Below are 25,278 nucleotides of genomic sequence, written 5' to 3' on the forward strand. Positions count from 1 at the left end.
TACTTTGAAAAATAAGTTTGTTTATTTGTTGGGACTTAATACGCTGCATCTTGATTACAAAGCGGGCAAAGTCCAAACAAACATAAACTAGAAGTGTTTCACATTATCCCAGACTTTCAAGTCCACCATGAACATTATAATCCAGTGATCATGTGGAATGCACCATTTCTGCACTGACGAACTCTGCATATCAACCAGGTCCAGGTGGCAAACAATAATGAAAATTAGCATCCAAGATGTCCATGTCCTCAGTTTCAAGTATTCCAGGTGTCACGGTGTAACAGTGCTCCTGCTGTCAGTTCAGTCTATTTCTCTCCTCTCGCCCATCAGTCCACGTTTACTCTACTTGACTTTCGTCCTCACTGTCACTGGCCAACACCTCCTGGCACATCACTGGCTGAGTGCTCATCTGAGAGGACAGGGGAAGTACCGATCCAAAGAAGAGGGAACGGAACTGTGGGAGAACACATTACAAGACCATGTTTCATTAAAATGCTCGATACAAGTAGTCCAGCCACTACCCTGATTTGCCAGTATGAGGATTTTTTTTTTTTAGCAATGAGACAGCAGACACATTTACTTCTCCCATGACTTCTATATCAATCATTTGTTTCAGTCACAAACCTCTCAAAGTGAAATGATCTTGCAATTAGCACATCTGTTCCGAGATCAACTGCAAAATTCCTGAGCCCCGATGGCTCATGAGCAGTGACGGATGAGAAATATTCGGCACTGGGTGCAGTACAAATAAACATTTGAGAAATTTTGTATTCTGTATTAGGTTTAAGGAAACACTCTGTACACATACAAAGACAGTACAGAGATGTTTAATGACTAAATAGTAAACTCAGACTAGACGATGTCTCAGTTGTCTACATACTGAACTGGAAGCACGATAATATTGTTTTATGATTTTGTCTTGTTTATGTCTTTTTCTGTGAGAGTTTCCTTTCTTGGTAAATAAATGGCAGCACAATGACAAAGTCATTTTTCTGCTTGTTTTTTCTCCATGTGGGAAAAAAAAAACTGCAAGGAAAAAGTGAAGGCACACTCTTGTGACATGCCACCTTTTTTCCTGTGAAAACTAAGCCGTACCTTCTTATTAGGTGGTCTTTCTGAATCATCTGTTTCATCTTCCTCTGTGTTTTCCTCCTCCTCCTCTCTGTGTGTCTTTGTCCTGAGAGTGGCAGCAGCAGACTGTTTTGAACACGTGGAATCAGCTAATGAGGCTGTGGAAGGACCTGTAGCCGAGGGACCTGGCGCAATACTGGTATCCATGGCGATTAGATAGGAGTCTATGTCGTCATTCATGAAGTCATCTGGAGGGGGCGGGGGCTGTGTGTGTGCTCTGAGACATGGAGATAGTTGGGAGTGTAAATGACAGAGAAATAGGAAACAAATGAGGAGTAAAAATAAAACATGAATCACTGGCCTCTATCATCCTAGCTTCATGCTGAGCTGTATTTTCTGACATTTACAATCTTCCCTCTGCTTTTGCACTGCTCCTCTTCACCCGATGTTACCGTGAATATTTCAAATGCATGATGGGATGTGTCACCCATGGTGTTGCTTGTGATTATTAGATTGTGAATTAAAGCAAAACAGTAATTATCAATCAATTAAAGCAGCTGTGTGTCTGTGGTGTCCCCAGGTGTCTGTACTCACAAGGGATTATAAACAAGGCTTAAGAAAATCCCCAAAACAACAGTTTACAGTTGTCCAGTAACGCTCTGACCCACTAGGTGGCATTGTAGGTTAAATATTGAGGATTTCCTGCCTGATACTGAACTGACAGACAGGAAATCTTGGTCTCTCTTACACAGGCAAAAAAAATGTATCTGGCATTTAAGGTTAAAGTTATCTTCTATTATTTAATTTCACTCTGTCGTGTTCGGTTTTTACCCTTTACTGTTGTTTTTACGAAGGTTGGGATCTTCGGAAAGTGTGGCCAGCACAAAGTTTCCCTCCAGGACGCTGTCTGTTACTGAAAGCACCACAGGGCTGAAACACACCAACACAAAATGTACATGTCAATATGCAGCGTTGAAATACTTGATCAATTTATTTATTTGTAGGGGGAGTATTCTCACCTTCCTGGCTCATCAAAGTACATAGAAACAGGGAGACCAGTGGACTCTGCAAACACTAACAAACCCTGAAGGAGAGATGACAATAAACAACTTTGCAAACTGCTGTAATGAGTAAATCAATCCAAGCCGTCAGCATACCACAACATAGTTTAGCTGCTTTCACCTTGTCCCCAAAGCACCTCTCCCACTTTGTGGTCAATTATTCAGCCCTCTCCCTCCTGACTAATCCGCCCATTAATTTGCTCTGTCATCTCTCCCTGCCTTTAACGTTCGTCTCACCCGTAATTCCTTCAGACAAAAGGTGATGCTGCTGTGAGCTTTGACGGCAAAATGGTCGAACTCGTCTGAAGCCAGACACAGCTCTGTCAACATGACCTTGGACTGCTCTGAGAGAGAGGAAAAGAAAGAGTTAATAAAGTGCAAAATAAGTGTTTGGAAGCAAATTTGAAAACTGAGATGTTACCTCTGTCTTTGAATAAACTTTATATAATTATATTCTATTGCTTTTAACTTTCAGAGTTAGAAAAGCTGCCTCGATTCACTAATGACCGTCAAGATTATACACAAGGACCCCACTGACTTTATAACTGTCCTCTTCACTTTTTTTGCATGATTCACAATGCCATTAATGAACACAATAGCGACTATCTTTGTATTTTTGCAATGCAAAGCCCCTTAAAAATACAGTAACTAATTTGGGCAGTGGCATTAGCAAACATAATTAAAGTAACTCAAGCTATGTGCATTCATATATCTTGTTTTTTTCTTCTACTATGGAAAATTTCCATTTTTTGTTTTACTGCTGTATTGACACATCATCTGAAACTTGTGTGTATTAGTTGTATTAACTCCTGGGTGAAAACTAGACAGGCTTGTCACCTGCTTCTTCCTCCACATGGTTCCTGACCCACATCCGTTCATCGCTCACTGATACAGTCACTTCTTCCAAAGACGCAGGGAAGTGCACCACTGTGTCGACCAGCAACCTGAGAACAGTGAAAAAACAAATGTAGAAGTTACAACTACTTTGAAAGACATTTTACTGTATTTGGTAACTTTAGTGATTCATGTATTCAACCAAATGTACTCTTAAAATCTTGTCAGTCTTCAAAATCTAACATTGTTTGAACATCAAGTATAACGACAGCAAAAATGGAAACCAAAAACAGACTGCGAATACACTGTTACTTTTACAATCAACAATGGAGCTAGATTTCACAGACCTGGGCTGGGCTCTGAATACGTTGGCACAGCTGTCTTTATCAAACACTGCCTGTAAACTTTCACTGTCCTGGAAAGACAGGTTATGTGTCTTCAGGAGGCCTGCAGAGAAAAATCCAAACACACAAACCCTTAGAGTACACGCACGCACATAGAAAACAATGCAATGAATGCACAATGAGCTACAGTGAATTAATGATGTGTATAAATGAGTTGGACCCATTTTTGTTAATGTGAATGGCAAGACTTAAAAATTAATTCATTTGAATTCAAAATCGGAAATTAAAACAATGCAATTAGCAAATCACAAAAGCTACAACTTTGGATATACATTGTGGAGAACGTCTGTGCCAGGGTTTACTTTTTAATTATCATTACTTCATTTAACATGAGTGAAGTATGTGTAGTACTTAGATGCTGCTCCTTAGCCATGAATGACCTACTTACTATATAACTGTCAGACTGTTGCCATAGAGATCCTACTACTTTCTTATAAGATTGTTTTTTTCTTCATGATTATTTTGTTCATTTAACTTAACACAGTCATGTTTGTGATAATTGCTCCATCGTCAATGACACACAAAAACTAGCATTAATACATGTTTAAAGCAATTTTTACTTTTAAATTAACATCCCTGCATTAGAATATAGAGCTGCTAATATTTTGATGGTGTTTCATGTAATACTAAAACCCATATTTCATCAGTAACTTTTTTAGAAAGACAAAGTTATAAAGTAATTTAGCACAAAAAGCTCTACAATCATATATTTCCCCAAATCACTTAGGCTGAGGAATCAACTGAAAAGGAAGTGAAACACTAATACCATGTTTGCAGTGCAGAGTGAAAGTGAGCCGGTCCTTTTGTTCATCCAGCTCGATGTGACACTTTTCCACGGTCTTCTCCAGGGTTGCCAGAGATCTGAACACAGCCTGCACACTCTGACACACAGAGGAACATAAGAAACAGACAAATTCAATATAAAAAAAATAAAAGGACCTTGAATATGTTAATATGCAATGAAATAGGACATTTTTAGACATGTATGCGACTCATTTTTATCTTTGAAATGATTGGTTTCAACTTAAAAAACAATTTTTACGTGTGCAAATACAACTTCGGGACCTACTTTGTGAAGTTACTGCCATGTACAACTGTTAACACAAGGAAGCTTATTGGTTTTGCAGACAGAAAACCACAACCTCCTGATTGCAACATGACATAAGAGATAGCATTCAACGTTGTGCACAGAAAGGAGACTCTGAAGTTCCTTCATCTATCTGTCTCTGCTCTGAATCCTACACTTGAACCACAGGCAGGTAGTTGCTAGGGCTTTTTTCTGGAATGATCGTGCAGTGGCTCAGCTAACAGAAAATATACAAATTATGCTTTAGTGAAAAACATATGTGCACAAATTTGTTTTTAAGAAGAAAAAACAAACACGATTACAAGTTGATTTGAGGCTGATGTTCAGTATATTTGCTGTCACAATATTCCATCATCTATCATTTTCACTATGCCGGCTACATAGGACACGTTGTCACAAACTTAAATCAGTTCTAACACCCTGAGATGGCAACCTGTGATTCAATGTGTATAAAACTAGTGAGCACGGGTAAAGAAAATCTGCAACAAGAAGTAATAGACAAACAACTGGGACATTCAGCACTGCCTCTTTCAGTGGTAACATAAATGCAGACCGATAGCCAAAAACAAAGAATGTGAACCAAGTCAAAACACAGTCTTGTGTGATGACTGTAGGAATATCAAAGGACAAACACTGATGAGGGAGTCCTTGGGAACTTCTGATAGGGCTTTGGAGTAGTAAGTCAGAAAAAAGCTTCACAACCACTGGCATAGATGATTACAGCACATGTAAATGAAGAACTATCTCTTTCTCACACACCTTTATTGCCATCTTGCAGCGGAAGGTGTGTCCATTGGGAATGGAGTACCTGCAAAAGCAAAAGGAGGAGTTGTCTTCAAACACCAAGAAATGACGCACAAAACAGTGATGTGCGCTCACTTACTCTCTCTCTCTCTCTCTCTATTTCACACACACATAAACAGTCATCACAGTTCCGTTAATACACTCGCACAACAGTCTGCACCTGCTAAAGAAGAGTGGTGCGAACAGGAAACAAGCATATGCCGACCGAGAGGAGTTGACAGACCGCAGGGCCAGCTACAAGGGAAGAAAAAAAACTCAAATCAGCACCATTCATTCACGCAAAGTCTGCACCAACAGGAAGCAACAAGACTCTATGCATGGCAGGAGGAAGTGTTGGTAGATAGGACGGTATCAAAGTAGCTCACCCCATCTTCCTGAGGCTCTACATACAGCTCATCGCCGATCCTGGACAGAGAATGGACCGCTTTGGCCAACACTAGACGGTACACACACATACACACACATGTACACAACACAGTTACTAACAACAGCTGATTAATGTAACGTGTTTTAGCTAAAGGCATGGTGAAATGAGCAGGAAATGTTTGCTACCTTTCACGTTTCCTCCCGTCACGACACAGTGCATCTCTGAAAACTACTTTTCCGTTGAGTTAGCAAACTATGCTAAAAGTTAGCCAAAACTAACAGCTAGGCAGATGGACCAGTGGTATTTTAACAGTTAGCACACTGAGCATATACCCCCTTGCCGGAAACATACTCCGTTTTTTTTTAGTTGTATTTTAAGTTTTGTTTTCGCTAAGTAGTGTCTTTCACATATCTTAACGTTGTTTACGCCGCCATTATCAGCTTCCGCAATGTGGACCAATCAGAGAGGAGGAACCTGAAAGGGATGTGGGTTTGACCATGCGCATGCGTACTGGGCTCCTAAATGACATTTTTTTTGCCAACAACTTCTGTTGCTGCATGTTTGTCGTTTTAACGTGGTTTTAACCCGCTCTGTTTTCAATATATAAAGATGAGATGTTAAAAAAATGTGGAATCTTTTGCTTTTTGAAGAAAAAACAGTTATTATAATTTATTATATAAAGGTATTAATGTGAATTAATGGTGTGTCAATGTTGTGGTGTGTCAAAAAATTGATTGTATTGAAGTACTTCATGACAGTGTTGAAGAGTGCACCTCCTCAAGCATAAGTGTAGACTTCAAGAAGGACGCAGGACATACATCACCCTCAATATTTAGAACATGTGTATTTATATCCACTCCACCCTCCAATAATGTATGAACATCATGTATAAGGAGAGCTAAGACGGAAACCAAAAGACAGACTCAAGACTCTGTTATTTTTACACTGAGGAACGGAGAAAGATTTTACAGACCTGGGCCAGGCTCTGAATATATGCACATACATTTTTTCTCCACCCCCTCTACAGTAAAAACAAGAACCCAAGCACTTTTATTTTGAAAAAAAAATCTATAACATTACCATAGACTACTTCAGGTGGCAACAATTCAGGAGCAAGCAGAGAAGGCACAGATTGATGCACAAAGATTCACCACAATGTAGGCAATTTAGTCGATAATGTTTCGAAATATTTTGGAAGAGGACCCTTAGACCACCCGACTTAATGCGCCTCCCATTGTTAAAACAAAAACTACACACATGTACTCAAGTAACGAAGTGTGCTTTACCTTTACCTAACCCTGTAATGTATGTAATGATTGCCAACATATTTCTTGGGATGTGAAGCATGCTTAACTGCACAGAATGTTCTCAGTTTTACTTTGCAGAATATTTCTTTAGACCATTTTTTTCTTGATCATTTTAAAATACCAGACACTAACCTTTGCGAGAACCCTAATCTGTGAGTAATTATTTACACACTCCCATTAAAAGATTTATTAAGGATCTGTTGTTAGTTAATGAACCCACTCTACATTTGCAATTTATTGCCTTTTTGCTGAACTTAATACTGTTCTCATCCAATATCCTCAGATACTGACAGTTTTGCAGAGATTTTTATGCACACCCAAAGAACTATAGCTGCATGTGTTTCACTTTATGTTTGTTCTACAGTAACTCTAGATCCCTGCAGCATGATCCAAAATTGAACAGACGTAAGACTAAAACAATAACAAAGCTTAACTTTATTTGTAACGGCCTGTAAAGTCTCACCAACAGTCTGACAGGATTCAGAATGAGATTTTTGTAGTCAGTCTGCCAGAAGAAATACAACATCTGCATCAAAACATTACCAACTCCGAAATCAGAAAGTTAATCCCAAAACCAATCAATTAGTAAATTATTATTATAAGTATTATTAATAGTAATGTGATGTTCCTTGTGATAATTCATCTTTAATTTTAGCCACTGAATCGCACTTTTTAATCTAAAGTATGTTTTTAAAAAAGTAGTGGTAAATTGAAAAACTCTGGTGCCTACCATAAACAAATATGAATAAAAACAAAAATGTAATGTTTTAAAAAACAACAACAACAACAACAACAAAAGCTTCTCCAGTACCCTGTCATGTTCGAGGAATTTACTACTGCCACACTATTTCTACAACAAAAGCAAAGGTCTGTTAACATTTTTACTTGAACAGTACTGATAATGGAGTTCACAGGGTTAATGTAGAAAGGGTTATTCCACAGATTATAGCAGACAATTTTTTTTTTATTTCTTTCATTCTGGTGACACATAAATAGCAGCTGGTCTCAAAAAACGCCCTGTAATTACCAGTTAAGGGGCACAGTGGGAAGAAAGAGGGTTTGTGTGCACATGTGTGATCGAGTGAGCCGAGTAGAGAAATAGGAAGGAAGGGAGGGTAAACAGAAAGATGGGCAGAGAGAGCGAGAGAGGGAGGGAGAGTCACTGTCAATGCACAATTATCTCACCTCACTGGTCTTTCTCGTTTGTCTGCTTCAGTGCGTAAGATCTGAGGAACGCTGCCGTGCACCGTCTCTCCTCCCAACATCGGTGATATAAATGGTTGCTGAAGAAGAGGAGTGACCAACCTTTGTGCATCGAAACATTTGGTGAAAGAGAAAGAGAGTTTCAAAAGGACACGGAGGCGAAAGTCAGGAACTGTTACATGTTGGACTCTTTGTGCCAAGACAACAGAAAAGGAGATTTCTGCTGGAGTTTTGAGGATCATAAAGTTGTGGAGGCAGCATGACAGTGAAACATCCATAAGTGCAAGCAGGGAGAGAACTTCTATCATAGAAAGTTAAACTTGAAGAGGAGGACCTGCCTTTATAATTGCAATGACAAACTTTTAGAACAATGGAGAAAGACTGGAACATTCAAAAAGAGGACGGCAGTCACCGCAGGAGTCTTCCTAACAAAACTTGGACAAAAGGGCTGACATGATTTACATGCGGGGAATTTCTTCTGTCATGCTTTCCAGCCCCTTCTTGGAGCAACTCGTCACATCACTGTGTGGAATCTATCCCTGTTTTTGTTCTGTAGTGTTCGCAACTGTTTCTGTGACTTCTGGATTTGGTACGTTGCAGTTTTGCTCCTAGATGTCTCAGCCACATAATCCAACAGACCCTCAGGCCTTGGTGCAGTCCATGCTGCAGAGACTGAAGCTGCAGCCGGGCAGAGAGGGCCAGGCGCATCTGCACTCACCTGCACCTGTCACAACTGCTGAAAGTGGAGCATCCAACCTCCAGAAAGTGAGCAATGACTTCAAGTTTGGTACTAATGGTATCCCCTCAAAAGAGTTTGGCAACTCTGCTGCGGACAGTAAGTTTGGCTTCAAAGGTGGTAAAATACAGCAACCAGATCATGGCAGTGAAGTGGACAGGGGTCTGATTTCCTTCCACTCCCAGAAAGACAACACTGATGGTGAGGACAGGGTGGGACAGGCCACACAGCCTGGGATCACCCCAACAGGAACAGGGCAGCTGTTTCCTACTAAATCACTTAAGGATGCTGATATCACTTCCTTTGAGAGGACTGATGGGGAAAGAGTGAGTTTTGGCAGTTCAGCAACGACAGCTCAAACCCCTCAAAATACAGACACTGTCTCAAGCATAGGGCAGAATCAGAAGCCGGACCAGGGCTTTACACCCAGAGTCTACGCCTGGTCCTTGAAACGCACCGACTCAGGAAGTGAAGAGAATCAAGTGGTGCATATGGGAAATGGAGGATCTGCAGGTTTGACACAAGATGCACAGGCTGTCTTAAGTAGCCAAAACACAACAAACAGCGACTCGAGGAGAAAACAGAGATCGTCTGAGAATAAGACAAGAAGATGGACGCAGAAGATTAAGGAGCGATGGAGGGACAGACCAGGGAGCTTTGGCAAAAAGGGGAAAGAAGAAGGAGGGACAGCAGGGCAGGAAAATGGGCAAAGCACTGAAGTGAGTAGTGACCTTTGAATAATATTCTAATTTTATTAAAGAGAAAATAACGCCTTGAAATGAAACTGCAACCTGTTTATCCTGCAGATTTCATCCCCAAACCAGGCATCAACAGCCGAAAATCTCATCAACACATCAAATAAGGATGGAGAAAGGAGCCTCTCTTCAATGGACAGCAGTGGTCCCAGCAGAACAGAGGACAGCACTGATGCACATGTCAGGTAATCAACCCAGACGTTTGTACAAATATTTCCAAACTGCAGTCAGCATGGCACAGACTCTCACAGTGAGGTTTCAAATCCCTAAAACAACACAGCTCGCTGACATGTTAGGTATTTGAGATGGTTCCAAGTTTTGGCATGAAATTAGTTTTTGGGCTGACATTTTTTCTTTTCTTTTTTTTTTTTTTACCTCTGATGAATGTCTCTGGTCTGATGTGCCAAACACACCCCAGTCAATGACAGCAGCTGTCATTAGCCATCACACTTTCATTTTGAAATATGTACCATAAGATTCTTATTACATGCCATTCAAGGAAAAGGCATCAATCACATACAGATGCATATGCACACATATTTTGTGAGAATTACTTGTGAAGGACACTTTGACAATTTTGGAGTTAACAAATACTTTTCATGTATACAACCAATTATTTTAAAAGACCAGAACTAACTATTTGTTTTTTTCACCTTACATGAGTCTTCCAAGTCCACCCAAAGCTCTCACCAGAAGTCCTCTCATTTCTTATGACGACATCATTTAAAAAAAAGAAAACAACGTAGCTCACACACATATATCAAAAGCTTTAAAAGGATCAGCGTTATCAGCATCTGTCTTGTTTGAAAATGTTAAATAAAAATGAATCTGGCTTGTTTTACATGTAAACTGAAGTAGTTTTCTCTTTTTGCCCAGTAAATGTGTACTTTTGAAGAGCATTTTATTTTATGCTGGCACCAGTCAGTGGGCCATCACAATAAAAGTAGACATAGTAATATACTAAGTCCGATACAGCAGAGACCTGATGTTGTCTGCAATTTGGTAGAAAAATTATATGCAAATATCAGCATTAGCATTGACTATTTGCATATCTGTACCTAAACACTATGTGCTGGGAGTGTGAGAGCACAAAGCAAATAGAGATTCAGCAACAATGTAGCTAAATGTAATAGAAAGTTGTTAAAACGACGCAAATCTGACCACTGACAAAAAAAAAAAAGCATTAACATTCTTGGATCACTGTGTGCCGAGTAAAAAATACTGACATCTGAAACACGATGGACGATGAAGTGGGACTTGTGAGTATTTATGGCCGGTAAATGTGGGATTAAGTCAAAGTGTCCATGGTTATCATGATGAAGGAACATGTAAATTTGTGTGCCAGTGTAGTTTATTCAGACAAGAATAAGCTGCATTAGGTTTTAGCCACATAGATGATACCAGTTACTGTGATCAATACGTTGTTGGTTTTCGTCATTTCATATGATTTGTTTACAATATGAAAAATCTACAGTTTCATTACTCTTAACCTCATCGGGTTGAAATCTGAGATTTGCGACTTTGGGTGACATAAGTAAATACTAACTCTTGTTTTTGTTGCTAAGCTAATCACATGTACATAATGAATTCTTGAGTTAGAAAATGTTTTCTCCCGTTTCAGATCTACAAGTGACTTTGACTTTGGCCTCGGGTCATTCAGCCTACTGGAGGAGATTGTCATGGGTCAAGAGTGGGCTAAGTTCCTAAACCCCAACCTTTCAGCCCCCTCTGCAAATCACACACCATCAGAACAGCCGCTGAGCCAAGCAAAAATCCAACCAAATCCTCAAGATAGTAACCAGTCACCTGGGTTTTTGAACCAATTCAGAGGTGGGAGCAACCGGTGGAGCTTCAGGAATACAGAATCATCACCGGCACCCGTCTTCAGCAGGACACAAACATCGCCTGAGGCTTTCTCACCTGTCAGCATGGACGTTTCAGAAGGACGACAACAACAACAGCAACAGTGGGCTCACAGAGAGGCTGACCATTCAGAACCAATGGAGGACGGTCATAACCAATCAGACATGCAGTCTGGAGGGAGCGGACCTCAGCAACCTAGAACTCCATCATTTACACAGGTGAGATATTCCCTTCAGTTATCTCATGTTGTGTCACTTGATATTTAAAAAGTGATTTTACTATATTATCCATGTGAAGACCTCATGATCATTCTGTTACGTGTTTCTGTTTGCAGCCAGCAGAAAATCTGCACAACTCGGCCTCGAAGAGCAGAGTTCCCTCCAACAGGAAGAGACAGCATCAGTCAGCTGAGAGGCAAGAGGGCCAAGGCCTTCAGACTGACAAAACAAGAGACAGAGAAATGGCAGACAGAGGTCTGAGTAGCTCAGTACTATACATAATCACAATTATTGTGTTTTTATTTATTGCTGCTGCAACACCCACATTTCCTCTTTCTGAAACAATTAACGATTTTCTTATTTTATTTAATCTCAATCAGATATTTCTGTTATTTGAGTTGAACCAGGCGGTGAGTTGCGAACTCAGTTCTTTGTCTTGTCTGTCATTTTACAGGAGGCTCCATGTCTTCAGTGAGCCCAACCAGCAGCCACATGATGAATGAAGCAGGGCCGTCACAACATAATGACATCATACCTCTATACAGTCTAAACTCCCCATCCTTTCCGAAACCTGTTGCTCCTGCGCCCCGGGGTGTCCTCAAACACTCCATATCCCAGGATTTAGAGCCCTCCATGGAGACTGTGACAAAAAGGGTAAGCTATTGTGTGTCACAGCGCCTCCCTGTGGTATGAATAGAAAACATGTCGTCTGTCAAATGTTTATTCTCAGCAGGGCTTGAGTATATATTTACAAGATAAAAGCACAATTAAAACAGTCATTGTGTGGACTAAAAAAAATAATTGATTTGTAAGTATCCTGCTGACACTGTTGTTCCAAAATATAGCCAGAAGATATGTTATTGTTGGTGAAAAAACTCTAAAATCACCTTAGAAAAATAAAAATAACCTTTGAATTTTATGACCAATGTAATCAATAACTAAACAGGTAAAGTTACCATTTGATTGCCTTTTCATTGCACATGTATTGAAAACAGTGTGTTAATTGTATGGATCTTAACTTTTGCTCAAAAATTGAATTATTTGAGCAAGGAAACTTTTTTTCACACACAAATTGCAGGCCTGTAACATTAAGAGTAAGAAATAATTCTTACATTTAGCACTTTTGCTAATATTACATTTGATCAAATACTCCCTTCTTCCTCATTTCCTTCTCATCTCTGCGTTTCCATTCATCCCTTTCTGGATCAGAGACGAGTTGAGGAGAACCGCCGCGTTCGCTTTTTAGAGGAGGTGGTGACCATAGAGCCTCCGGACCTGGATCTGGATGCCACAGACTCAGAGGAGGATTCGGGAGCAGAGGAAGACTCTGTGACGGAGCAGGAGTGTGACGTGGAGCCAGCAGCGATGGAGGAGGTGGCTCCAGCCCGTCGGCCGGCTCTCCCCGCCTGGATACGAGCTCTGAAGAGGAAGAACACGGGGAGGAAGCACAGACAGTGACTGTAAACCCATAACAAGGAGCATCACAGACTTGTTTTTCTCATTCTAAATGACAAAAAAAAAATACAAATAAAAATAGGCGAGATAGTCTCAAAAGTAGATTCCGCTGACAGTATTTTAAAGAGTGACATTTTCAGATTATTTTTTTTCATCTCATCTACAATATATGATTTTTAGTCTTAAATACCAACTGATACCAAGCTAAGACAAGTAATTTCTGCACAGAGCAAGCTTCCTCAACGACTCCTCGTTCCACTTCACACACTGCTTTGTTGAGCAGCAAATATTTGAGGAGAAAAAGATCTGACTGGCATCTCAGACTTTTCCAGCTGCAACAGAGGTTCAAATGGACTATGATGTTTAAGCATCACCTATCATTTTAATTTAACTGTTTGTTTTGTTTGTCCGTCCTCTCCTCTCTGCCTGAAGACTGGATTAGACGCTGCTGTGACACAACAGCTCCATGTACTACAAGAGTTTAGTGGATTTGGTTGCTGGAGTAGATATTCTTCTACCATCTCTTCCAGCTGTTGTCGGAGATATTGTGCATCTTCCTCCTTGAGTTTCACACTGGACAGCAGCAGACTACTAACTGTTGTGCTGTCTGTGTCACAGACTCACTCCCCCATATCCTGTCTCTTGTTAATGGCTCCCTGTCCGGCCATCATGAAAATTAACCCCAGAGGAAGAAAGATATGCGAGTTGGCGCTGAAGTAGTGGTCGAACACAATCAGTAGTTTCTCCTCAGCCATTTGCTTGCTGGGGTCAGAGAGAAGCATCTGAGCGCCAGAGTATTGTTTTTTTTTTTTTTAACTGTCATCATTAAAACTCCCATCAGTCATCCCTCACAGAAGAAAATGTTTTCAGTCTCTGTGAAGTTTTTACTGATGCTGCAGTTATATTTTATGTAGCTGAAGCAACATGGGAGACTGAGGTTAAGACAGATATTAAAGGAACATGTCATCAGTTTTAGATATATACTTATTTGTTTTCTGTCAGTGAGTTAGATGAGAAGACCAAAGCCACTCTGCTCATGTAATCCAGGGGCCAAGATACAGGCATCTTATTTTTGCAACTCAGTTTTTGAAAGTACGAAGGTAGTGTGATTCACTGGATGCAGATTACAGATGTAGGTTTGTCATCAGATGCACAGTGTGTGTGGCTTTCTTCCCTCCCTCTATGTAAGTCTTAACATTTTTAAAATCCCAGCAGCAACCTGCCAAAAAGAAAATGTAAAGTTTTTCCAAAGATTTGGATCATGCAGTAAAGCAGGCCTACTATTTTACCCCCCCATGAGTTTTCCATTTTAATGGCAGTGCTTATCTCCCTGTATGCAAATGTATCACAAAAACAAATCCCACGTCGTGATTTTGAGTGAACACCAGTGATTCATCCTGTTTTTAGCATCACCCAAAGTGATCAGGATTTCTCTGAACACATTTTCACCCTATGGCAGAATAGTAACGAGGTGCAGTCAGACCGTTCTACACAGTGCTGTGTCAGTGCTACAGAACCGTCTGGCTCCGCAAGACGAGGCTTAAAGCAATAAGATATGTGTAGTTGGTGCACTATAGATATACGTTTTGTTACCTCTGGACTAACCCTGGCTAGCCATTTCCCCCTGCTCCCAGTCTTTTTGCTAAACTAAGCTGACCAGCTTCACATATACCTTCCTTTTTAAAGTCATCATCCTTCTATCCTGTTATCCTTGAGATGGATGCTGAGAAAGCACCCACATTTTGGCTACATTATTCCCTCTACATGAAAAGCTAGATAACATATTAAAAAAAAATACATACCATCTTCCAGTTACCTCGTTATACCAGTCACCTTAATAAACGGGGATCATCTGACATTATCTGCTAAATTTTTCACAATTTCCAAAGTGTATGCACGGACACACATAATACAGTTGTCTGCAGAGAACTCATGGAAACTATTTTTTTCAGATGAGCTGCAGCTTCAAAGAGTGACCAAAGCCATCATTCAGAGAGACAGAGTACTTTATAGCACTTTGTATTATATTCTGTCGTTTCCATTACATGCATTATATTCATTTGTGTTATTAAATTAGTACATGAAACTTTGTGGCTAACTGCTGTCAATTCCTCTGGGGCCTCCCTTCACGGATATCCTCTCCCATAAATCACTGTCAGACGCACTAAGAGGCTCTTTAGCTGATCTATTAGTGCCCTGGTCAGTTCAGTGAAATGAGGAGGGGGCGCAGAGAGAGAGAGGATGTGAAAATCTGCAGCACGAGTGTGAGAGAGCGAAAGAGAAAGACAGCGAAGTACACAAACGTCTTAAATGAAAATCTTGGAGTAAAGCCGAGATTTAAACGGAGAAAATGAGAGTCATAATTTCCTTTTGGATTATCCGTTCTAAAAACAGGAATCACATTAGTCCATTAGTCAGTAACATCTCCTGCTGTGCAATATCACCAAGAAATGTACTAATAATGGCCCATTTGTAAACCTCAAGCCACACACACATTTACCCCACAGCTGCCCTTTCTCAGAACACACACACACATCAGTATTAACTGTGCCCGTACACCATTAAGAGACTTCAGCACTTTTATTTGTCAAGAAAAGGCCGGTTGTGATTGTATGAACATGACATGACAAAGAGAAATACTCCAAAAATCTTAAGCAATAAAAGGGGAAGGAGGATTTATTCAGCTTTATTATTTTGCAGCTGACAAACAGGAGGTTACAGATTATTGTAGTCAAGCTGCTGTAACATGTCTTGTAAAATGAAACTGCTTACAATAAAATTACATTTTTTTTTATTACTGTATGTTTCCCTCTGAGATTAATACTGTTTTAACTATGTTTTATTGAACTAGTTAAGAGCTGGCAATTTTCTTTAAGGGGAACTTCACTTGAGTGTTTTGTTAAAAACTACAAGGCAATATTGTTTTTTTTAAATTCTCACTTGTTAGTTTTGAAATTGCAAAGACAGCAGCAGTGTTGTCCTTCTTTACCCACTTCTATCAACTAGCCAAGTTAAAACTGACTACAGGATCCAACCATATCAGACTTAATGATCTCTTGCAAGGCAATAAAGGGAGCGCGAAAGAGAGAAGGATGTCCATTTCTTCATACTGTTGTTGTGGTCAGTCAGATAGGTTGGTCACAGGTGGAGAGAGAAATGGCTCCAGAGTCAGAGGAGCTCTTGATGGCTCGTTTGAGTGACAGCTGGCTGGCTGGACTCTGAGCAAGGGACTCTTCTATCTGCCTCTCTGACACCTGGATGGACAAAACAACAAGGAAAATATGAGATAAAGCTTGCTTTTTTTGTGTATTATAAAAAATAAAAAAATAAAAAAAAAAACACAGTACCTCTTCAAACTTCTTGGCTTTGTACTGATCTGCGCCTTTCAAGAAGTTCAGCAAGATAACATCACAGAGAACCGTACCCTGCCAACACAGAAATAAAGATCAATGACAGCGACATGAAAAACACATTTTATCCTGATTTAAATTCATACCAGTCCCACTGAGGTGAAGGCAGCGACCAAGTTGATCAGGGTTGGGATCGTGTTAAACTTTCCTGCCTGGAAAAAGCAAGAAAGGAAGTGATGGAGTCCTAATCAGGCACAAAATTTAATAATGATTATATTTTACATTTCACAACAGCTTTGCTTTGTGAAAAGGGCCTTTAAATATGATGATTCCAATGCTAAGTATTAACAGTCAGGGATGGAGATTTTAAAATAATATTTTCACAGTGCAAAATATGCATACTTGCTGGCAATGTTCAAAGTTTAAAAATCAGTACCAGCCCCTAATTAACATATTTTATGTGTTTAAATAATTCCTACAAGTACAAAAATCTTACAAATTTTGGTTGTACAGAGGATTCTATGTGGGACAGGTTAACTGCTTGCCCTTGTTTCCTGTCTTTGTGCTACGTTCACATATTAAGCTCTGTGTAAATGTCTTTAATGTTCTTTGACCAAATACATATATTTCTGAATATCAAACCTTTACAGGGTTTCAGTGGCATCCAAATTAACAAGGTGGGCAAATAATAATATTACATTTTGCTCCAGTTACAATCACTTTATAGTATTAACCTTTTCACCTTAAACATCTTTTCAGCAAATTGAGTTGCAGTAATTGCAATAAAGTGTTCTCTCCCCCCCCAAAAAAGGTTTTAATACATTTTAAATTTACACAGACACACATGCAACTTCTTGGCTGCCACTATTCAATGCAACTCACATTGCCAGTGACCATCACATCAAAGCGGATTGCATATGCTTTGTGAAGAGTCCGAAATTCTGTCCCGTTGTCTGTCTTGAAATATTTGGCAAATCTGTATTAACATAGAAGAAAATAAAGTGATGAAAGCATGAAAGAGATTTTTTTTTTTTAACTGGAGAAAAATTCAGCTTTACCACCTGAAGTTGTATCCTTTGGAAACGGCATTCTTGGCAAACGGAGCATCCAGTCGTGTGAACGTGTACTCGGGTTTACAGTTTTCGATGTCCGTGTCCAGGTTACACTTCCACTGAATGTTTATTCCTATTTCTCCTCCCTGTGAGAGAAAGATTGGAAAAGAGATATTAAGCTCTAATTATGTGGTAAACATGAGGGGAACCTCTGGTATTCAGAGTTAGCCCAGCACTTAAAATTGCAGTGATTTCATTTCAGTTGATTAGATTTGGCACCAAATTTAACCATTTTAAATATTGGTGTGATGAAGCCATCGTGTCAAATGAGGAGAGGAAGGAGATGAATGAATATTTGTGTACATACAGTCTGCCACAACATTAAAACACCTCGTATTGTGTAGGTGTTCTGACTTGTTGAGGCCTCGACTCCACAAGACCTCTGAAGGTGACCAAGACACGAGCAGCAGATCCTTTAATTACTGGAAGTAGCAAGGTGGGGGCTCCATAGATCAGACATGTTCCTGGAGCACATCCCACGGATGCATGACTAAACGGAGATCAAGGCCAAGTCAATGCCTTGAACTCTATTCCTCAAACTATACCTGAGCAACATTTGCAGTGTTGCAGGGAGCATCACACTGCTGAAAGAGGCCATGAGAGAATACTGTTGCCATGAAGGGATGTGCATCATCTGCAATAATGCTTAGATAGGTGCTACGTGTTCAAGTAACATCCACGTTAATGTCAGGACCCAAAGTTTTCCAGCAGAACACTGCACAGAGCATCGCACTGATTCCACTTGTTTATTTCTTCCCATAGTGCATCTTGCTGACCACCTACATTCCTTGATGTAAAAGATTAAAAATCTTTTTCCACGGTTTAGTTCTGATGCTCTCATGCCTATTGAAGGTGCTTTCAGCAGTGGACGGTTCAGCACAACAGGCTGCCACTCACTGCATGTTTCAACACCTTACTATTGTTAAGGTTTTTAGCAATTTAGTAGCTCTTCTGTGAGGACCACACAGGTCCACCTGCACTACCCACAAGTATGAGAAAACTTTAGATGTTGTCACTGCTTCACCAACTGCACTTCCTTGGACCACTTTTGATAAGTACAATTTTGGAGATGCTCTGATTCCAATTTGGCCCTAAAAGTTGCTCAGATCTTTATGCTGCCCCCTTTGGTCCTGCTTTGAACACATTAACGTCAGGAACTTACTGTTCACCTGCCCTTGATGGGTGCCATTATAACAAGATAATCAATGTTTTTCACTATTGCTAGTTTGATGTTGTGGCAAATCAGCGTATCATCTACACAGAGAAGATGTGAAACTCTCTGCCATAACTAAAACTGCGTTCATCCTTAACAGTAGAATAACTCTAATTCCATTTCCTCGCATGACTACTAAACTGCACTGTTGCAACATTTTAGCTTTTAGGATGAAGAGTGGAGGAAACTCTGAGGACAGGTCAGACCTTCTCTGACAGATCAGCCACATTCTGCCCAGTGTAGTTCAGCACATCGCCCACTCGAAAGATGGGGCAGAGGCGGTGTGTCTCTGGATGGTAGGTGCAGGTCTTGATCTCGTTGGACGTCATTGAGGAAGGAAAGTTCCCTCTGTAAAGAAAACCTTGTGTTGGGTGTTTATGAAAAAACATTTTTTATCACCTTTTTTAAGCAGAGTGTATGATTTTGAAATATTTTACAAAGTTTTTACTACAACTTGTCGTGACGTTTTCAGCTGCTATATTTTGTGAATGTGTGTGTTTGCATGTGACCCACCTGGTGATGTCAAAGAGTGGGAAGCGAATACTGTTTTTGATGAAGATGGTGAAGTTTTTCACATCCAGCATTGGCTCGCTGTGGATAGAGAAGGAAGGGTTATGACGATAGTTGAGACTTTCGATAAAGGAAATGTCATCTCATGCATAAGCTTATCTGTGTTTCTGGACGAGCACAAGTCTTACACAGCGATGCTGTCATTCTCAGCTGGACACCATCCTTCAATCTCACACCAACCTTTTGACTCACTTTCATTTTTAACGCAGACACCAGTTATTACACCTGGTATGTGAGACAGAAAGAGAGGAGAAATATTGTGCTGAATCATAATTCTCAGATCAGTTCAAGTCAGACATTCATCATTTTTAAAATGATCTAGATATGTTTTGGCTAGTACAGTGACAACCATAATAGCAGCTGACTGTAAATCTCTGAGGTAATCAACAGTAAAAAGTTTAAATGTATTACATCATTTATAGAAAGCATGAATGAGGAGAGATGAGCCTCACTTTCATATTTTTAGCTCATACTCTACTTATTTTTAAGTTAATATTCTCTGAACCCCAGTCGGTTTTGATTAGTTTAGAGTGGCTTTTACTCACTGCCGGACCCTTTTTCACAACAACATAAAGTCCTGCACCTCTATGGAAATGTTACAGCCATGACCAGAAGTAGAGAGAAGTCAGAACTGTCTTTTGTGCAATAAGTCATAGAAAAAGCACAAACAAACGCTACATTTCTTTGATACAACACTTTTCCAGGTGCCTACAGATACTATTTACAGTTACCAATACTGGAAACAATGCTGACTCCACATGTTACAACAAATTTGCTATTTACATTTTGAATTTGTTTCCATACTACCATCTGCTCTGTATAAACACAGCCTGCAGTTAATCTGAAAAGTTCCTGAATATTGACTGTCAGAGTCATTAATGGCTTCACGGTTGCACCAAAGAACTCAAATGATTTGTTCTCACCAGAATCTGGTTAAAGAAAACATTTTTATGTGTGTGTTTGTTTTACAATTTTTAAAATGAGATTTATAGAATAATGCTACTGTAATGAAATATTGTTAAACTAACTTTTGGTTTTCCCATGAAACAACAGAGGAGTAGTTTAAAGACGTTCAGAAAGTTAAAAATCTGACAATTCAGGATGTTTTCATGTTTCTGGCTCTAATAAATTTTGTAATTTGGACATTGTTTTAAAAGAAATTTGTAACCATGACAGCAGCAAGTCTTCAAATATGAATGTTGCTGCAAATGCTTCACATAAATCTTCAACCAGAAAGCACAGAGGATGTGCACATTTAAAATGGACACAAGATCAGTGTCACCAGCTCAGTATCTAAACAAATATAAAAAACACAATTACATTATTTTATCCCCTTTGACATCTGTGTGAAATTTTGTCAGGTCTTGAGAGTATGAATTCAAAAATGTGTTTTGTAAAGTCATAGTGACCTTTGACCACCAAATTCTATTCAGTTTAATTTCAGGTACAAATGAATGTTTCTGGTAACTATTAAGAAATTCTCTCAAGGCTATTTAGAGATATAGTTTTCACAAGAATTGGATTCATGGACAACCTGAAAACATGTTGCCTCTGGCCACAGCTGTCTCAGGCAAATTAAAAAAACAAAACAAAAAAAAACAGTAAATGACGTGGTTCTTGTTATTTCTAAAGAGAAAAGTAATCATAATTTGAAAAAGAGCTTCTGCATTAACAATACAGAAGAGGAAAATAAAGTGACTGTATTTTTCATTTGTTTGTAGTATGGAAAACACAAAAACAATTTTCAACAATTGTCATTTCTTAATTGCAACTAAAAATGTAGGTGAAATTTTGTTAGTAATTAAGGTAAGATGGTATAAAGAATGACACTTCACTCTTAACAGAGATCAGCCCAGTCGTCTGTGAATAACTTTCTGTTGCAATAATCTGTGAATATTAACTTTAAAACCAGTTTTGTCAGCCTGATCAAAAGAAGTTTGGGGATATTTTGTTTTTTGGCAAGTTGGTTCAAACATCTTTAAAATGTATTATGTTACATGGTAAAAAAAACATATTTGATTCCCTTAGCATTTGTTTAGCAGCTGATAACAACTTTTATTCCTGAATTCATTCATGTGGTAACCACAGAAACACAAGCATCAAATGCTAATAGAAGCAAATGTTATCAATACTTGGCGAACTTGGAAAAACTTTTGCTTCTACGTGTACAGGTAACTTTGTAATCTTAACGTAAATAATGATGTGAAAATTATATTTAAATAAATGAGACTCACCGTTGGAGAGGATGGAACCGAAATGCTTCTTGCAGTCTTCATCTTTGCTACAAATAAATCTCTTGCCGGTCTGAAAAACACACAGAAAGATAAAGCTGACCACAGTGAACTGTTTCTTTCATTGGTTTAGTGAAATTATTCAAATTATGTTTCTCTGTTTTACTTTAAATTATCGTTATAGATCAAGTCTGCAGACTCTAAATGCTACATTTGGGATAAACATAGTGACAGAATAATGCTGACTGATGATGTGAGGCAACACTGCAGCTCAATAGTACGACAAGGAAAAGTGCTTCAAATGCAACTGAAGCTGATATATAACTGGTGAAACACAGCAAGAACATGGATTTGAATGCATCATCACCTCTGGACATCGTCCTTGGAACTGATTTTCGGTGATGATGAGTTTGGTCATAATGCAGAAAACACCTGTACCCTGAAACACAGCAGAACATTTTATAGAAAACTGATCCATTTAGTTTGAGGTAATGATAATTACACAACCACTAACAAAGTATTTATAAAGTGCTTGGCAAGTTCATTTAGTAACATTTTTCTTGGGGTAGTGGTATTAGTGGCACTAATCTCAAAAAATAAATCAAAGTGGATGCAAACCAGTAACAAAGTGTTTATAAAGTGCCTGGAACATTTGTTTAGTGACGTTTTTTGTAAGGTAGTGATGATATTGGCACTAAAATAAAAACTAAATCAAAGTGCACATGGTTCTTCAACCTCAAGGGTGGACAAATTGAACGTCCAAGGAATTTACCAAATATAGTCACTTGCCCCATAAAGGGTTAAAGGTCATATTTGTGTTGGTGCTGGAGTTAAAAAGACATAATTTGAGGTCGCACACCTGAGGAGGGGAGACGTAGTCGGCCACATCCATCACACGGTTGTTATGGTAACCAAAACCTTTTACTTTGGTCATCACGGAGGACTCGATGCCGGTGTCGGTCACCTGATAAGCTTTCTCATAGATGAAGACCCAGCTGCAGCACAACACAAAAGATTCAACAGAGTTCGGTTAGAGAAGCATTTAAAAGTAAGAGTCTTGTGTCTGGACTGAATTCACTGGGAGTCTGAAACTTTCTGTAAGTCCCTAGATTTACCCTCCAGTTTGAAATCACACTTTAAATTTAGCTATTTTTTTTTAGAGGTGGTGAATAATATGCAAACTAAAACATGCAAACCAAGAGGGAAAGAATGACAATTACACACAAATCATGCAAAAAAAGAAAAGAAAATGAAGACAAAAACAAAACCCAGGCTACTGACCCGACAAAATATGTGATGATGAGCAGCTGTACAATCCGGTTGATGATTCCCACAGACCAGCTCTTGACCACGACAGACTTGGTGGTCTCGTAGGTGAAGAAGTCAGTGATGCAGCCCCACACCATGGAGCCCATGGCTGCTTGTCGATGTGTTTCAGGGAGCAGTGACTCGGAGCTTCCTAAGTCTGAGAGAAAAGTGCAAAAAAGTTCTCCTGCCCCAACAGGTGCCTTCTTGCAAGTGTGATGGTAAAACGTTTGAATATCAGGAAAGTTAACAGGAGAAATGTGGTCCTAATTTTCAAATGTGTCCTTCTTCGTTGTGTCCCGTGTTCATCTGCCTCATTGCATATTTGATGACTTCAGCTCAGTGTTTCTCTCCTCTCCCTCGCTGTCTTTGTTTTTTATGATACAAACTGGACCACCCCTTTCGTTACTCGAATGAGTGAGAGGAAAACGTCTCTTCTGTCCCCTCCCTCTATCTCTTTCTTTCTCCACCACAAATCCCCATCTCCCCATGCCTCTTCTCTCCACATCTCTGCCTGCAGTTGAAAACACCCTAACGACGCACAAGCACATAGATCATTAGTCCAAAACACCGATCAATATCCACTTTCACTTGCTGCAGACACATATTTGACATCCTTTTCGTGGGTTTCTAATATTTTTCATCACTTCATTCATGCTTTAGTGTAAATGAGAGACTCGGAGGGAATCTAACCCCCACACCTGCCCGTTTTCACCATAAAACACAGCAAGTTGAGCTGTTTAATAAGAGTTACCAATCTACTGGGCTGCTTTGTTTGTTGGTGTATTTTTTGCTCAGTGAATGGGCCAGAGACAGACAAAAGGCAGTTTTTATCTGTTAGTCTTGCAAAATGTTCCACTGGCCTCCTAAATGTTGGACTACAAGAGAGACTTTTTAAAAATTACTTCAGTCAGGGACTTTTTGTGTCTTCAATCTGAGATCAAGCTGTTTCTTTTATCACGTATTCCTCAAAATGTGTACAAATTGGTCATAATGGCCTTTTTATTTTCTTACATTCGAGCATTTTGCACTGATAGATAGAGCAGAACAGGACAGGAAATGTGGGGAAAGAGAGCAGAGGAATGATGTGAAGCAAACGTCTGACCGGCTGGTAGTTGAACCGGGAACTCGGCTGACCAGAGGGTATTACTCCCATTTGGTTTGGCCCTGCGCTCTCTGCTATCAGTTACCCCTTAATGGCCACATTTAACCTCATTACTTATGATGAACATCCAAACAAAATAGGTTGTTCTTTGTATAGGTTTTACGGTTAACATTGTGATGTTGAGCACCTCTCCTCCACGCTCCTCTTTGACTCTTCCATACAGTTAAAACACCATCACACCACTAACTTTGCATCTTTTCTTGCTGTAGTCTGTTTTTTGTCTTCTCTGGATCTGGAGTTACACTTTTCTGATCAGCAGTCACCGGCCTCACCGATTTCCAAAGTCTTTATTGTTTTCTTATGTATTGTTTGTTTGTTCTCCAGCTGCTGTCTTCACTTGTTTTACCCCTCGCAACCCCACCCTCACCCCAACCATTTGAGGCAGCCTGGTTCTGCTGGATATTTATTTTTATTTTAAAATTTTCACCATTTCACTGTCGCCAGAAAAAATCCACAGGAGCTTTTGGTTTTGTTGGGTTCTCTGTATAAATGTTGTAAGGTCTTGAACTTACCATGTGGAGTGACTTGAGACGACATACAGTCTGTTGTGAATTGGCATTATTTAAATACAACTAAATTGAACTGAATTAAATCGATCCCTCAAAGGGCCTGTACATAAACTGTAACAAGTTCAGATAAGCGTATATAAGTTGACAAATGTGAGGAAATTACAATAAAAGATGCCAAATGTTACAGAGGAGTATAGCAGTCCTGTCAGAGTTACAGAAGTTTATTTTAAACTGTGAAATGTCCAGCTCAGTGCATACATTTGTCTGGATTCCTTAAAATGCAAATTCAAGGGATTCTCATTTAAAAAAAAAAAAAAAAAAAGAAGAAGTATGTTTTGTTTTAATATATATATATATTTTAAAAAGAAACAAAAGGAAGAAAAAAAAGAATAGTTTAGATGAAGTTTCCAAATGAGTCGCTGCATATTATTATATATACACATATTTTGATAATCTGACATGAGAAAGCGCTTCATCCGTTGCAGACTGACTGTGTTTCCTAAATAGATTCTGACGCATGAAAAAAGTGCCATCTTTTACACATTTATGTAACTGAATACTGAAATGCTGAAAGAGTATTTTACACTCAGTTCACACTGGGACACCATCAGGACCGTTTACAGTTTCTTGTAAGTGGCTGTGAAAAACTCCTAAAAAT

General features: G+C 39.4%; 3 protein-coding genes across 4 annotated transcripts; 1 reads left to right on the top strand and 2 right to left on the bottom strand.

The window, feature by feature from the left end:
• Positions 1-6,052, bottom strand: rad9a (RAD9 checkpoint clamp component A). 2 transcript variants are annotated; one of them, XM_008283624.1, is made up of 12 exons: positions 5,814-6,052; positions 5,627-5,697; positions 5,422-5,495; positions 5,217-5,265; positions 4,137-4,251; positions 3,314-3,413; positions 2,970-3,076; positions 2,370-2,476; positions 2,091-2,155; positions 1,903-2,001; positions 1,096-1,348; positions 1-454 (listed from the first exon to the last, which is right to left on the bottom strand). In XM_008283624.1, the coding sequence occupies exons 1-12, from the start codon at positions 5,845-5,847 to the stop codon at positions 338-340; spliced, it is 1,191 nt and encodes a 396-aa protein (XP_008281846.1). In that variant the 5' UTR covers positions 5,848-6,052; the 3' UTR covers positions 1-337. The 2 variants fall into 2 exon arrangements, with proteins under 2 accessions (XP_008281846.1, XP_008281847.1); XM_008283625.1 differs by lacking the exons at positions 5,422-5,495; positions 5,814-6,052 and having other exon boundaries at positions 5,627-5,674.
• Positions 5,506-15,957, top strand: LOC103358597 (dentin sialophosphoprotein). The gene is made up of 7 exons (XM_008283623.1): positions 5,506-5,704; positions 8,152-9,593; positions 9,681-9,814; positions 11,251-11,710; positions 11,827-11,965; positions 12,165-12,364; positions 12,920-15,957. The coding sequence occupies exons 2-7, from the start codon at positions 8,751-8,753 to the stop codon at positions 13,166-13,168; spliced, it is 2,025 nt and encodes a 674-aa protein (XP_008281845.1). The 5' UTR covers positions 5,506-5,704; positions 8,152-8,750; the 3' UTR covers positions 13,169-15,957.
• p2rx3a (purinergic receptor P2X, ligand-gated ion channel, 3a) lies at positions 13,966-23,056 on the bottom strand. Its single transcript, XM_008283621.1, has 12 exons — positions 22,923-23,056; positions 22,501-22,636; positions 22,009-22,080; positions 21,645-21,714; positions 19,539-19,635; positions 19,354-19,431; positions 19,047-19,188; positions 17,577-17,713; positions 17,398-17,491; positions 16,662-16,727; positions 16,513-16,590; positions 13,966-16,419 (listed from the first exon to the last, which is right to left on the bottom strand). Exons 1-12 carry the CDS (start codon positions 23,054-23,056, stop codon positions 16,291-16,293), a joined length of 1,233 nt encoding a protein of 410 aa, XP_008281843.1. The 3' UTR covers positions 13,966-16,290.
• Between the last annotated feature and the right edge of the window lie 2,222 nt (positions 23,057-25,278).

The sequence above is a fragment of the Stegastes partitus genome, unplaced genomic scaffold, assembly GCF_000690725.1.
Source record: "Stegastes partitus isolate 25-593 unplaced genomic scaffold, Stegastes_partitus-1.0.2 Scaffold321, whole genome shotgun sequence".
Lineage (NCBI taxonomy): Eukaryota > Metazoa > Chordata > Actinopteri > Pomacentridae > Stegastes > Stegastes partitus.